At 42.5% G+C, this 15,071-nt stretch overlaps 1 protein-coding gene across 7 annotated transcripts in view; it reads right to left on the bottom strand.

Moving 5' to 3' along the window:
* ADD3 (adducin 3) overlaps window positions 1–15,071 on the bottom strand; it is a 455,953-nt gene that overhangs the window by 255,666 nt on the left and 185,216 nt on the right. For 6 of the 7 annotated variants that reach the window (XM_078643745.1, XM_078643752.1, XM_078643750.1 and 3 more), the window contains one exon: window positions 4,235–4,453. In XM_078643745.1, coding sequence (XP_078499871.1) covers window positions 4,235–4,429 — 195 coding nt within the window. In that variant the 5' untranslated portion in view covers window positions 4,430–4,453. Of the gene's footprint in view, window positions 1–4,234; window positions 4,454–11,960; window positions 12,134–15,071 lie in introns of those variants that run through there. The other variant, XM_078643749.1, reaches the window with a different exon arrangement.

Genomic DNA, 15,071 nt, shown 5'->3' with positions numbered 1-15,071 from the left:
GTGTAGTATACTATGTTTCTATTATTTTCTTGGCTTGCAGCCCTGAGGAAGTTGATTAGGCATATGATTAATGCCCAACGAAACACGTGTTGGCTGCAGAGTGTGTTTTGAACTGTGGAAACTTGGGAGTCTTGATTAAAGAGGATCGACATCACGAGTACTTGAGAATTCTGGTGTCTTACTTGGAAATGGACTAAAATGGACTTGCAATTATAATTACAGTGGATTGAACTCTGAAATAAGGATATTTATTTGAGTGCTCAGCGAGAAATTTTGACTGCGAACATCAAGAGCTTTGCTCTTGGATATTTGGGGGAGGGAGGTGACCTCCCCTCTCTTGCTTTTGAGCACCTATCGTGATTTGTATTATTTACTTAAGCCAAAAATATTGTTGCAGTGCGCCCTTTATCCTGTTACCTCAATTTTTTTGTATTCCTAATGGACGCTGGTTGGAGCTCCACTTACATGGTTTCTGTCAATTTATTTAATTATACAGATCGTGAATATTATTCACTGTTTTTTTAATAAAAAATGGAGTACATTAGCTGGAAAATGACCCTATCTGGAAGCTATGATAAGTAAATAAAGAAAATGCTGTTAAATGTATGTTGTATGCATGCTTGTGGGTGAGCATGCGTTTATGTGCTTGAGTGGGTGGGAATGTGTTAGTATATGTAAGCATTTGTGTGCATGTCAAAGTAAAGGTCAAACGGCGTGCAATGCCACTTCCGCTACCCCAGGCATTTTAGTGAATTAATGTCCATGGTGACACTGGGAGTTGATTGCAGTTGCGTAGCCCCGTTCGAATAATTTTTATGAAGTGCCACTATTTTGTATACATTTTAAGACTGCATGCGTAACAAGCTCTCTTTAGAAACATGTAGTATTGTCGGCAATTGTGCCTTTATCTGGTACTGCAGATCAAGTTCAGTCGTTTCTGTGAGAGAGGAGGAAGAGAAAGAAGTTGGTGGAATCTGGATCACTTTCAATCGGAGATGCCACTTTACTCCGTGTCTTCACATATGCAAACTGCAACCTTGCATTAGCTCCATGGTGATGCCGAGTCCATCTATAGTTTGCAGTGCTTAGAGCAAGTGTTAATACCATTGCATGTATAAAGTGCTCTCCACTAGGGGGTACACAGAAAATACACATACCATTGCCTTTTTTAGGTCTCGCCTACGCAGTGCGCATGCACTGCATAGGAGACCTTTAGCCGTCGTGCAGCTCCTTTTACAAAGCACATACTCGTGCTTGTGGCGGCATACGCCTTGCGGGAGTGCGCAATGGCGCACCACAAGGACGAGTATGTTCTTTCAAAATGAGCAGACTGCTCTCCCCAGCGTGCACGCCCTCGCACAACTCGCGGGCTAATGAACTTTCGGGCCGCGCTTGTGTTTCAGTGCTTGTTTTCTCAGCAGTAGAATGTTTATTTACTTTGCAGTGCACGCCTCACCCGAGTTATATGTAAAACATTTGCAAACGGCCAAATGAGATCTAAATCAGTAATCTTTTAACGCAGACGTAAAAAAAAATTCTTATATTTGCAATGTTCACAAACCAATTTGCAGTGCCTGTGTTTGAAGTTTGGTATAACTTATAGTCTTGTCGCTTTAAAAATGTAACAGAAGACAACAAAACTTATTTTGTAATTGACGTGTGAATGTTGCATTTATATTAAAATTGTCGCCTTCCTCCTCTGCTAAGGTACCTCGTTGGAGATTTCTTAAGAAAACAGTTTTTTCCTGTGGTACCTTTTCTCCATCAGGAGCGAAGGGAGTGACGCCTTGTGTGCTGACCATTTGCACTTTAGGCACAATAGATGACCCCTCGCCCCTCCCCTCCCCTCCCCTCCGCCCCACTCCCTCAATTATGGGTGATTAGTCTGTGTGTTGTGTCAAGAAGGGGGAGGGTGCACATTATCTGTTTAGATACACGGAGAGCACGCTTACACCCCGCTTTGTGTCAGCCCAGGCTCAGAGCCCATCCCGGGGTAGCCAGGAGTCCAGCTACAGGCTGCTCCGGTGACACCGGTCGCCCCACACGCCCTTCTTCCTTCACGTTGCCTCTGAGCTCGGGGGGTCGTGGGCTGGGATTTCATCAATGTATTAAATGGAGCCATTCAAGTGCGCGTCCTTTATTAAATTATCTCATCGTGATAAAAGTGGGGTCGTACCCCTTACCACTACTATTTGTGTTTGGACCAATATGGCACTTTCCTGTGACAATGCACCGTTGCACATAATGTATGCCAGGTGATAGTAACTGGTTGAAAAAATTAGGCAAGAGGGGGTTGGTACTGAAATTGGAAAAAAAGGCATCATTTATTGTTGTACATCATGTTCCCACCAACGAGGTTCGCAAACACGAGAATGCACGTGCAAACTCAGAGCCACAAACATTAATTGGCATATAGTAATAAAAACAAGTTTATCAGCTGATTGCAATATTACTCCACCCAATCTCTTTCTCTCTTTATTCTCGTCTCTCTGCCCCCTCCGCTTTCTTCCTTTTAATAAAAACAGAATCTAGTAATCTAAACTGCCAGAGACTCTGCCAGTCTCTCCTCTCTGTCTCATCTACTTGTCCTCTCTCTAGCCCCATTTGTCAGTGACTAACCGCACTCTTTCAAATCGCTCCACCCTTTCTCCCCCTCTGTTACTCGCCCCGGACAAGCTTCTCGACATCACCAACGTTTATGCTGTAACTAAATCAGTCTGCTCGCAAAAAAAACAATTATAACAACTAAATAGGCTAACATGACATATCTGTGCACATGAATGTTTGTTATTCCAGATGGTTTTTGGTAGGGTGCAGGTCACATAAAAAATACCCCAAACCGCCAGGCTTTCCACTGGTAATGACCAATGTTTCTAGTAGGCCCACCCCTCCCTTTTTCTCGAAATATGCTTCATTCGAGCCATTTACGCACCTCTGAAGGGGAAGGGACATCAGCTCACCCAGACATTTTCACAACATCCCTGTGGTGTGAGCCAGAGTGAAAGGATAATGCCACATTATCAACTATTTTCTCTCCTTTTCCCAGAACTGAAAGTCGTTCCAAGGTGCTCGCCACACACTGGCTCGGCCCATCCTGACACCCTTTTGGGTGTGAGAAATGTGGTACCCAAACTCGGCAGCCTAAGCATTCAACCTACGTGAATCGGAACATTGTACATTTCAAAGAAAAACAACGAAGTAAAACGAGCGCTTACAACGAGGCCCTGGCACAATAAACTAACAGTGAAAAGGGAAGAAAATCCATAATAAGGGACACTCGCACGCCCCACTAACACAAAATCAGCACTGGTATAGAAAGACGGTGCTTTAAATGGGCCGGTACTGTGCTCCTGCATTTTGTTTTATTTTGAGAGGGAGAGTACCTGCACTTCGAGAGAAACGTAATACTTTTAATTGGAGAGTAGCAGCACTTCTCAGAAACAAGCACTTCTATTTTTCCATTCAAAGCACCGAGGAAAATCCTTTATTGGTCAGTCATATGGACCTGGAGAACACATTTAGTTAATATAGGAAGACACATTGCCCATGGCCTTTGCCAATGAGGGTGTGTATTTTTATGTCCACGTGTTGTATACTTTGGGTGGGGAATTACCCAGAATGCCTCTCTTGAACAATGACCATGCACTCATCTTTTCATTTGGATTCTCTGCAGCCTGTATTGTTTATGGCACATATAATTACATCTTAATATCTATAAGGCGCTAACAGCCAGTTCTACAGTCCACCAGGAGTGTATTCCCAGTGTATTCTTGGCAAAGCCGATAGGTCTCGCCTTTGGGACCTTTTAAGTATTAAGTTATGCAGCACAATATCCTTACTGCAACATTAACTTTTCCAGGGCTAAACACTTATAAGGTCCCAAAGTTGAGACCTATTGGCTATGCCAATGCTTGTTTTTAATTGAGTTTGTCTATATCTACTTAGTGTTTAAAGTGTGCCTCATCATAAAATCCACTTTAGAAAGGAATTGCAGTATGTACTGGGACACGAATTGGCAACAGGTTGCTCTGGATACATTATTCAGGTTTGGATTTCAGAAATAAGAATTCTGTACAAAGTAATAGTAAACTTGCAATCAACAATAAAGCCTTAATGTTATTCAGACTCCAATTCTCTTAAACATGGCTAATGATCCTGCCCATCACCTGCTTTGGTCACTAGAAGGGAGGCTTGCAAGAAGGGTCCACACCTGTCGTAGACATGTCTTACTCACCGGGCTCTGCAGGATCTGCGTGACCCTCTTCTTTTGCTCCATCATGTTGAAGTCTTGCCGGAGGTCTGGGGACATATTTCTCTCACGGACGTACTCGGGATCATTCTCGTCGATGCGGTCGAAGTACCGCTGTTGGTGAGGCATGCTGGGAGGGGGAGGGGTGGTGATCACCCCCTGGCTGCCATTGGCGCTCATGCTGCTCAACTCCCGGTTGGTCTCCTGCAACACAGAAAATGAAACAAACGTGAGAAACAGTATCCGAAAGGGGTGCGTTTGCACACGGAGCCTCGGGAATGTGTTTACCAACTGACCAGGATTAACAACACTGCCAGAAAAACAACACAAAAGGAAATGCAGTTATGCATATTTTCAGCAAATCCCGTCAAGTTTAGAGTTCTAGCAATTATGACAAACGACAACATGACTCCTGAAGCTTAAAACAAACAGCAATATAAAACATAAAAATATGAAATGTCCACTTGGTACAGGCGTTTTATGGACTTGGTAATCTTCCAGACTACTGAATTCCAAACATGGTACTTGCATTGAAACGAGCAGCTTTCATGTTCGCACTAATGCTGCAGTCATGGACATTCTGCTAAATAATGTCTAAGAACAATCCTGCATGTATTGTCTCTACGAACTCCTCTCATGCTTTCAAGGAGACGGGACCAAGCATTTCCACGGAGTTCTGGAAAAGATTATGCAGTCCCTGGCTCTGCTCGACAGTGGAAGGACAGACGGTCAAATGGCGGGGCACCATCCCCGGTCTCATTGGGGAGGGGAGCAATGGCGCAAAGCAATATAACACTCATCACAAAATAGTCGCCCACCTCCAATTCTGGTCATCCTTGTCCACCCCAATGACATTTTTACGCCACCCCACTTACATTCTTGACAAACATAGGTAACCATGGACTACAAGAGCAACTCTTGCTCTTTCTGACAACTCTACTGAAGAGTTGGTAATCTCCTAGGACATCCACAACCTTCCAAAATCAAGCTGAGATACCAAAGATCTCAATGAGTAGACGCCACCACCACCACCTCCCACCCTCGAACCACCAAAAACAGTATGAAGCCAAATAACCTAATTTCTATCCAGGTCCAAACAAACTCCTTCGCCAAGACTGAGAACTCCTATCTCTGCTGCTTTCTCTACAATTGCAGGTCAGAGTCCAAATGCAATCTCGAAATTATGAATGAGATTGAATTACATAACCAGGACCTACTGTTTTTAAATTAAATTCGTAGATTTATATAGAGTGGCTTCTCACCCATGAGGGTATCCAGGCGCTGTCGATGGACACGGGGAGATGAAGTGATTTGCCGAGAATCCCAGGTTGCTGAACAGAGACTCCAACCCAGATCAACAGCTCCTGAGTCTGCTTCGCTCTCCAATGGGCCACATCCATACTGAAACGTGGCTAAATGGCTTATCCCAACCTGCCCTAGAGCTTGTAATCCTGCCAGGATATAAAATGTCTCATGTTGATCGAGAAGAAAAACCAAGGGGCAGGAGTGGCAGTTAAATGCAAAACCACAGTAGAATGCAAAAGTCTGAAAACGGAACACATTATGATCTCCCAAATGTTATTGATGGAAATGAAATGATCCAAAATGAAGTCCATAATACTACATACCATCACCCACCCACGGGGGGAAAATCCTCTGTTTGTGGGTTAATTGATAGCATTCATTCGGGAGAACTCCTCCTAGGCGACACCTATATTCTGAAGTTTCACAACTCAAAGCGTTCCTACATGCCAATGACCTTGAACAATCATGCACAAGCCAAACAAAAATAAAATAAGTCAAACAACTTGACCTGAAACCAGAAAAAAGGCAGGCTCTTCAAATCCGGTTGAGTGGTCAGGCCACCTCTTAATACACTTCCATCTTTTATGCTCAAAAATATTGTTGTATGACCAGTCAAAACATCCTAAGGCCCGGCCTTAGAATGAGCAACATACATACGCAAAAAAAGTTTTGAATGAAAGTGTGGACAATGTAAGGCGATCCCAACCCAAACTTTTGCCTGGTGTCACTGAACACAGCCATGCTGAAAGTGGCACACATGAAGTGGCCTCTCTAATACTAAAAAGCTCAAAAGGAGTAGGCTTTATGGTTGTTCTCCATAGGACGTTTTGTAGAGCAGAAATCCCTCAGACTGAGGGTGTATGGCACAAAAATCTCTGGAAACTAAACCTAGTAATTCTACACAACAAAGAGTGTAAAAGGCATAATGGTAGCCAAAGCAACCTTCATAAGATAGGAAATTAACATCCTAAAAACACCGGAGAAGACATTTTGACTTTGTCAAAAATCTAACCAGTCCCTAGGTTGTTTTGGTCGTACCTTCCAATTATGGTGAAAGTCTGGTAAAGTTGTGTGGAAACAGCTTTTAGACTTTATAAAAGGAAATTATCTCCTCGATCCCCAACAATAAGGATTCAGATCTGGATGTAGCACAATAATTGATATGCATTCATCATTTTAGACTAAACTCCTAGTGCTACTGGACTTGTCAGCAGCATTTGACACAGTTAATCATGCCTTCCTATTAAAAATCATAAAAGAATGAAAGGGGTAGAGGGCACAGTTGTAACATTGTTCAAATCCTACCTTATCAGGTGTTCACAACACACAAAATGGACATATGAGATCTCAAGTCCTACTACCCTCTATCATGGAGTCCCACAGGGCTCCATCCTCTCATGTTCGCTTTTACACTTATACATAGAGCCCAATGGTTTCATTGCATCTGAAGTAGAAAGCTGAAGGTAAGACAAGCGGAACCATTCGGAACTGCAGGTAAGCAATGGCCAACACTGGTATTCCTGGAATTACACTGGTATTCCTGGAATTAAGTTGCAGTAGTCTAATGAACTAAGTATGGATGCCTGGACTGCTAAGCAACCGGAATTAGCGGGTAAATGAGAATTTTCCACAGGAGCGTTAGTAGGGTAAAGCAACTCGAGAACAATTTGTTGGTATGAGCTGCAAGTGAAAGGTCGTGATCTAATGGAAGACTGAGGTAGCGCAACTGAGAGACTGGAATTGGGGCAGCCGCCTGCTGATCAAGTAACTGAGGCAACTCTGAATGATTAAGATTTCAGTTTCAGTGGTACTCAGTTTGAGGGAATGGAGTTCATCTAATCCAAGACACTAAACAAACAGTTCTGAAAGTTATGGGAAGGATCACTGAAATAGCTGTCCAAGGGTAGGAAAATCTGTGCGTCCTAAAAAAGGTGGACATAGCATGGGGGTGGGTGGGGGTTCAAAGAATAGCCATGTGAAACATGAGAAAGATTTAAATTCAAAATTAAATGGGGCTAAATACATAACTTAGGATAGATGCGCGGGCTAGGGATACAGTTTGATTCAAAGTGTGGACTAATATCCACACATCTACATGTTGACCTAGTAAGATATAGTTCACGTCCAGATCAAATGTAGCCCACAAGTCCAATACAGCCAAGGCTGATGGTTTGCCCTCATTGGCAAGCACTCTTGAGTCATCCGAAACTGAGGCAAGTAGAGTCTCAGTGCAATGTGAGGGTTGGAACATGGATTGCAGGAGGTCAGCAATGTTACTAGCTTCAAAGAAAACACAGAATTGCCTAAAGATGCCTTTTTCGAGATACATAAAAGGAAACGGTAGCAAAGAAATTTGGTAAAAGTTGCTGAGAAAGGATGGATCAGAATAGTTTTTTTTTCTTTTTGGGAGAAAGAGGATTAAAGCATGCTTCTAATTAAGCAAGAGAACAATGTTCACGAGGAACTCATTTATATCATTTGATATGTTATATCTTGCGTGAATTTAAACACAACCAGAAAAATAAGAGATAAAAGCTCGATACAATTGAGCCTATTACTTGCGTAGCAGTAACCCACAGACAAATTATTTAAGCTGTACCCACTTCAGCCGAAGTGAGTATAATTTATTTTGCATAACAGTTTTTCAAATTGGACTCCTCCATAAAATAACACTCCTTATTCCAAACAAAGCACAATGACGTCTCTCTCAAGACTGGACTACTGAAACAAGCCAGGAATTCATGTAGCCCCTTTAAGAGCAGCGCTTAATCTGCAGCCCCAGAATACATGAGGATATCTCCTCCATTCTGATTACTCAACTGGCTGGATAAGAAGCCAGAGGTCAATTCAAACTAGCCCGTTTTATCCACAAGGCACTATACAATTAACACCAAACTACCTGACAAACAAATTCCCTATCTAGGTGGATGCTGAGAACTCCAAAGTGCAGACTCTCTCAGACTTGAAAGTCCACACTATTAAAAAAAAGCACTGGATCAATGCTCGTCAGGCAGTGCACCTAAGATCTGGAATTCTATTCCACCAGCTTGATGAACTAAAGGCTCATACTCTGGGCTACTGGAATTATGTGATTCTGTGGCCACAGCTTTTCTCTTTGCTTAATTGTGTATTTGCTACATTTGCCACATAATATATCATTTGCAGCATAATCTGCAGATTTAGTATTAACACTATGAAATAAAGTGCATTGTGTTGCATAATTTACCTTTTCTTGCCACATAATTTAGCACTCCCTGCTGCATAATTCTGGTGGCTCTATCAAGAAAGAACATAAAACCCTACTCTCCCACCAACACGTTCAATCAGGACTCAACTGTACTCTGCGGCTATTTGTGATGTAGACTTCAGAATCCGAACAAGGACTATGTGAAAATCTATATTTTATGCGGCACTGCTCTCTTGATAAGATCACACAGTGAAGCGATCTTTGCGTCTTATGCTTTAAAATCGTATCAGTGGCATTTTAAGTTATTACAATGAGATGTTGTAGCCATTATCCACCCCATTCCCAATGACCGCTCTGAACAAAAACACCCAAAATATGAATGACATTTTACAGGTAGAAATGGAGATATGAATCCAACTCAAACAAAGAAAAACACTTAAATGTGCCAGTTATACTACACCCAGGCTGTACATGGTTTTGGGCCATGTGTAGGCTGGGTTGGTCGACTGCCAACTCCACTTGGAAATAGAGGTCTATGAATGTAGCATCTTTTACTGGTTTGAGTACATGTTTTTATTTAATTATATTTTGCTTTTTGAGGTTATTTATTGTAATAAATGTTGTCATGTCATAAGAACTGCATTTAGTGTGTGAGTTATAGGTTCTGGTCCCAACTACAGCTTGCGAATTTCAGTAGCTTTTTGGTTTTAATTTATAACCAAAACTGCACTTCAACTGATGTTTTATTAGTGGATATTAGAGTTTTTTTAAACTGTATATTGATATGTTATTACCAAAGCTAACCATAACTTCACTGTCCTTTGGTTTTTTTCTGTGCATATATAAAAATATTAAATCGAAGTGTATATGTAGTCAGATATGCATGTTATGGTGTAGAATGAAAAAACTGGCTAGGTCATTAGCAATACTTTCTGAAATTCATTTTGTGCTCTTCTGTCTCTCATGCACAGACTGAGGAGACGCTGATTAAAGTGCTTCTTTAGTGCAAGGGGTAGCAGGACAGTAAGGAAGGCCATGGTGCTGGTGCTGGATACCACATCATAATCTTTAAGTGGCCTTTAACTGTGCACGGAAACAGAGCATGGAAAGCACTAGGCCCAGTAAATGCTGAGGGCGACAGCCGATTGTTGCAGTTTTGCGGAGAAATGATGGGACAGAGGGAAGTCTCCTGCTCGCCTCTTTAGTCAATCTAAGTTTTAGAGCGTGACTAACTATATGCTTATTTTTTAAATTGAGTTGTTTTAATGTATTTTCTCGGCTGCTGCTGATGAGAATGCGCATACGATTGGGCAATCTAAATCTGTCGAGCTCTTGACTTGAATATAGCGCAATCCATTTTAAAAGCCACCTATTAATATTGTACAAGGCTTTAAGAAGGCATACAAGTGAATATTACATGCAAATTCATGGGAAATACATTTTAGTTTATTTGTCCATTAGCTAAATAAACACAAGTGACTTGTTTATTAGTCCAAAGTTCAATATCAATATAAACTTTCTTTAATTTTAAGAATAAAAACCATAAAAGCAATAAAACCCATAAAATAACACATCCAATAAAATCCAGCCTCAATAGAGCGATATCAAAAAAGAAAGACGACATACAATATAAATAAATACAAAAGCTTTTGTCTAAAATTACTAACCAATGCTGTAATTCATTGTCCTCCATTTTAAGACTGCCATTGCACGTCGGGCGTGCAGCATTGTCTCGGTCCTTCCTGGTTTATTTTTGTATCTTTCAGGGCTTGCCTCTGAACTTACAACGTGCGGACGCACTAGCAGCATCTTTGCTTGTCTAGAGCCCCACGGGGCCCTCTCTAGCGCGCGGCGCTGGAGCCCGGCCAGCGCTGGCTCGGATGATAGTATTCAATGTTGGCTTAGCGTATGACGCTTGTTGTTCTAATACTGTAATACACTATTGTTCACTCGTGGTCGCCTCAGTGAGATAATACACTGACAAACAGCGTTTCCTGACAGGAAGTAAATTCCCACTGTGTGTCACCGGATTACAGCCAAGATTACTGCTGCAGCGAGGGAAGTGTCCATCTGCGGCTGAACAGTTCATTCTCCACTCCTTTTTACCGCTATATGCTGAAGAAGTGTCCATGTATTTTTACTCTGTTATTCTTGAGATGGCTTCAAGTTTCTGCTGTTTCCCGCCAGGTTAATAGTGAAAGTGGGACAAATGCGAGATTAGTACACATAATTCAGTCACCGAGCCGGCTCATATTTTTACCGCGGTGTTAGCTCAGAATAGCAGTTGAGTCTTGTAGTCTTAGCGATTAATGCGGCCCACTCAACCCCCGACGCCCGCGAGGTGTTAAAAAAAAAAAAAAGATTAGGTTTAATAAAATCCACCAGCAGCAAAAAAATGGCAAACTACAAGTATCTAAATGTAAATTTAACTTATCACCTCACAGTGGTAAATTTAGCAAGTGTTGCTTTTATAATAACACTGGAGGATATCTGAAGTCGTTTACAGTGCAGTAACACAAAATGAACCCTCCAGGTGTAATGAGTGCCCGCGAGTCTCCCATCTCTGACTGATATTCACTAGCGTTGGGCTGAATGAGGGCCCCTGAAGGATAATTATGCCCCTTCAAACCCTTGAAGGGTTTGGGGCCCCTCCTTGGCCGCAGGGACTGCATTATGCCTCTAATGTCTAATCAAATAATTGAGAACGTGTCAACAAAAGCTCTAGGTTTTAAAATGACAGCTTGAGGCAGCCGCAGCTATTCTCTGCCAAGTAGGTTAGACACACAACACACTTCAGAATATTAGGTTGTTGGGCAATCAAGTGATCAAAACAGTATTGATTGAACCAAAGCATCTAAGATTGCATAAACACGACAAGTTACAGCATGGAATGTCACAGCGGTGCCGATATGAGCACCATGTATTTGCATAACATGTACATTAGGACTCTGGAAGCAGGCAGGATTGCATAGCACAATAAAATAATGCACTCCAGTAAATCCGTGCTTATATATATATATATGCATGTCACTCAACCAATAGTTAAACAGCTAAAAAAAAATCCTCCAAGGAGCACGTAAAGAGAAACCTGTTCTACCCTTTTTAAACAAAGTTAGTGTAAAAATAAAAAGCACATCACGCCATACCATGGCATCCTAGAAATTAAAAACTGTGCGTTAAAAAAGCAATAATTCGCTTGGGTAACATCTGAAGTCCTACCTTCTGTTTATGTGCATCGCGGACAGCTGAATGGCGTCCCCCTTTTTACAATACAGAAAAAAGCATTAGGAGTTACCTCCCTTACGGTATCCGGTTTTGGTGCCTTCGATTTTGGCACAACAGTGAAGTGACAATTACAAATAAGAGTCGCCTCCAAAATCCCTCTTGTGAATGAAATCCTGCTTCTGTGACCACGCTACTAGCTGCCAGGATGTAAGGTGAAAGTTCATCTCCCAGACTGCTTCCTCAGCTCCAATCACAGGCCACTGGCGAGGCCCACTTGTGTCAGTGTCAGGACACAATGAAGACCAGGAAACGGCTGACTGCATCAGCATTATAACAATACTAAACTTTAAAGCCAAGTGTCCACTTCCGAGAGCAATTAATAATCGCGTGGGCCGGGGGAGGCCCAGAGATAAACAGTGTGCTTGCCCTGAATGCTTTTCCCACAAGATGGAAACTGGGATTAACAAAAGGTCACTCACTGAACTACACAAACTGTTCGCAACCAGTGTTGAGATCGGCCAGTATGAGAGGGATTCACAAATGTTGCAATGCCAACCATAGAGACCTCATGTACAACATATACATTTCTCACACTAACAAATTGAGGGCGTTCTACTGAGAGCAGGGTTTCTTACAAGAAGGTTTAGCTAACCTATAATCAAAAGGTTTTAACATTCCAAAAGATTGACAATATAGCTAAATGAATGACTACATCACAACAAAAATAAAGGAATATCACAAATATCTTCCAATTCGTCAACTAGTTCTTTTGTGAAAACGGACAGCCAGGAAAGCCTATCACCAAGCACCTCGAAGAATGAGTTACTTACCTTCGGTAATGCTCTTTCTAGTAAAGACTTGACATAGCCGCAATTTCCTCTTTGTTTGAATATATATACCCCAGGCATCAGACGGGATCTGATGACTTGTTTCGTAGCACCCCTGCGTGCCAGAAGGTGGCACTGTCGGGCTCCTCACGGACATGCTCCAGAAGTGGCGTGCTGGGCCTATAAGGGAGATACCCCCAACATGCTGACAGTTGCTTTCAAGACTGTCCGTGTCTCCCGACATGGAACCCCGAAACCAAACTGGTATGTCAGTGTGCAGATTCATATACTTGGGATTTATTAACCCCTTCGACGCTGATGACGAGCTGGGCTCGTCATGAGGTAGCCTCCTCGCACGCTCATGACGAGCCCAGCTCGTCACGTAAAGTGCGCTTTCGCAAATCTCAGCGTACGGGCGGAATTCCGCCCGCACGCATGCGGTTAATAAGTAGAGTCCAATCAAAGAAAAGGCACGATTGGAGGTTCCGTCAGACTGAATCTATACCAGAAAGAGCGTTACTTGCTCTTCTGATAAAGCCTTCTAGCTGCAGATTCCACAACCCTTGGATACATACCAAAGCTGAATCTATGGTAGGTGGTCTGTGAATGGACTCAAACCAGAACATCCTGCAGAGCATAGTGAGCAAAGTGCTCATCCTGGCAGACTTAGCTGTCAAGACAATAATGTAGCTATTTCCCTCTAGGGCCCACTTTGATTCTCTTTTAGTTGCATGTATTAGCGGTCTTAGGCTAGTTCTGCTTTGCACAGCCACACAATACATTTGTTTTTGTGGGATGATATTATTTTAGAAATACAGTGCGCATATTTGTTCTTCAGGGACTCTTCTAGGGATTCAGTCTGAACATCTTGTACAAGGTCGAACAGCATGGTGTACGTTTTTCTTGGGCCCAGTCAGCAACATCTAACGTTTTTAGACATAGCACAGATGCGGTTTTCTAACACTGTAGTTCTTATCCAATAAACTGTCTCGCCTCTTTGGGAGGCAGAGATGAGAATTCCAGCAGATACCGGTCCTTGGATGGAGGCAGCAGCCTTCCGTAAAGTGAGTTTATACCCATAATGTGTACTACCTAACTACACACACCAAGTATGGGGTCAGGTGCTAATCCCAAATATCACTAATAGATCTATCTAGGCCTATCCTCACTATGTGAGCACAAGGAGATTATATATGTATATATATTGCCATGGTTGGGTTGTTCATTGTATACAGCATGCTAGTAATGTTGATTAAATTGCTAAATTGTATTTGTTTACTTATTGCAGCGCACTTGCTCAAAATAGCCTACAATAGTTTCAATAACTATATATTGTAAACTTCCGTCGTGCCTTTCTTTTGTTTACTGTGGACAAGCATGAGTGAGAAACAAAAGGCGATCATCTGTTTACACAGTTACCTTGGGGATTAGAGGTTGATGTTCTAGGTTTGCCGAACTCACATGCTACTCTGGAAAGGTTAGGAGTTCAGGTGAGGCACTGTCAGCTAGTCTGAATTGGGCCTACAAGTACTGACGCCGCACAGAGACTCGGTCCCTACATTCAGACGTCTTGTTCTCACAAGGCATTGATCTGCTTTCAAGCAGAATCTCTGTGCTACTTGAGTGTATTGTGGGAAGCTAACATAGCTGCCTGGCAGATGTCTAGAACAGGGACATGACGCGCTAGTGCAGTGGTAGCAGCTTTGGCCCTGGTGAAGTGGGATTACGAGCCTTCCTGAGGCTGCTTCTTTGTCAATGCATAGCAGATCTTAATGCCAAGCACAACCCAGCTCAAGATATGCTTATGCACAACATTGCCTTTTTTTGTTCCAGCAAGCCCCAGAAAGAGCAGATTGTCCACCTTGTGGTCTTCGGTACGATCGATGTAGAAACGGACTGCTCTTTTGGGGTCAGAGCAATAGAGTATCTCCTCCTACTTAAGAGGGGTGAAGTGGAGCATAGAACGCCAGCAGGGTGAATGTTTGACGGATGTGGAACAGCATAATTATTTTTTAGTATAAAGGAGGCTCTAGTTACCGAACCAGCTTAGAGGGGAATAAGTTGGTGTATGGCGGATGAACACCGAGCCTGAAGCTCACTCAGAGGTGATGGAAATTAGGAACACAGTTTTAATGGTAAGAAGCCGCAAAGGACAGCTATGGAGCGGCTCAAATGGAGTACACAATAAATAAGTAAGGAAAAGACTGAGTGCCCCTTGGGGCATCAAAAACGAATAAGAGGGAAACGTACTGTAGCTTTCAAAAATTGCACCGCAACT

This window comes from Lissotriton helveticus, chromosome 5_1, assembly GCF_964261635.1.
Source record: "Lissotriton helveticus chromosome 5_1, aLisHel1.1, whole genome shotgun sequence".
NCBI lineage: Eukaryota > Metazoa > Chordata > Amphibia > Caudata > Salamandridae > Lissotriton > Lissotriton helveticus.
The sequence above is the reverse complement of the archived record's forward strand: the minus strand, read 5'-3'. Positions and strand labels throughout refer to the sequence as shown.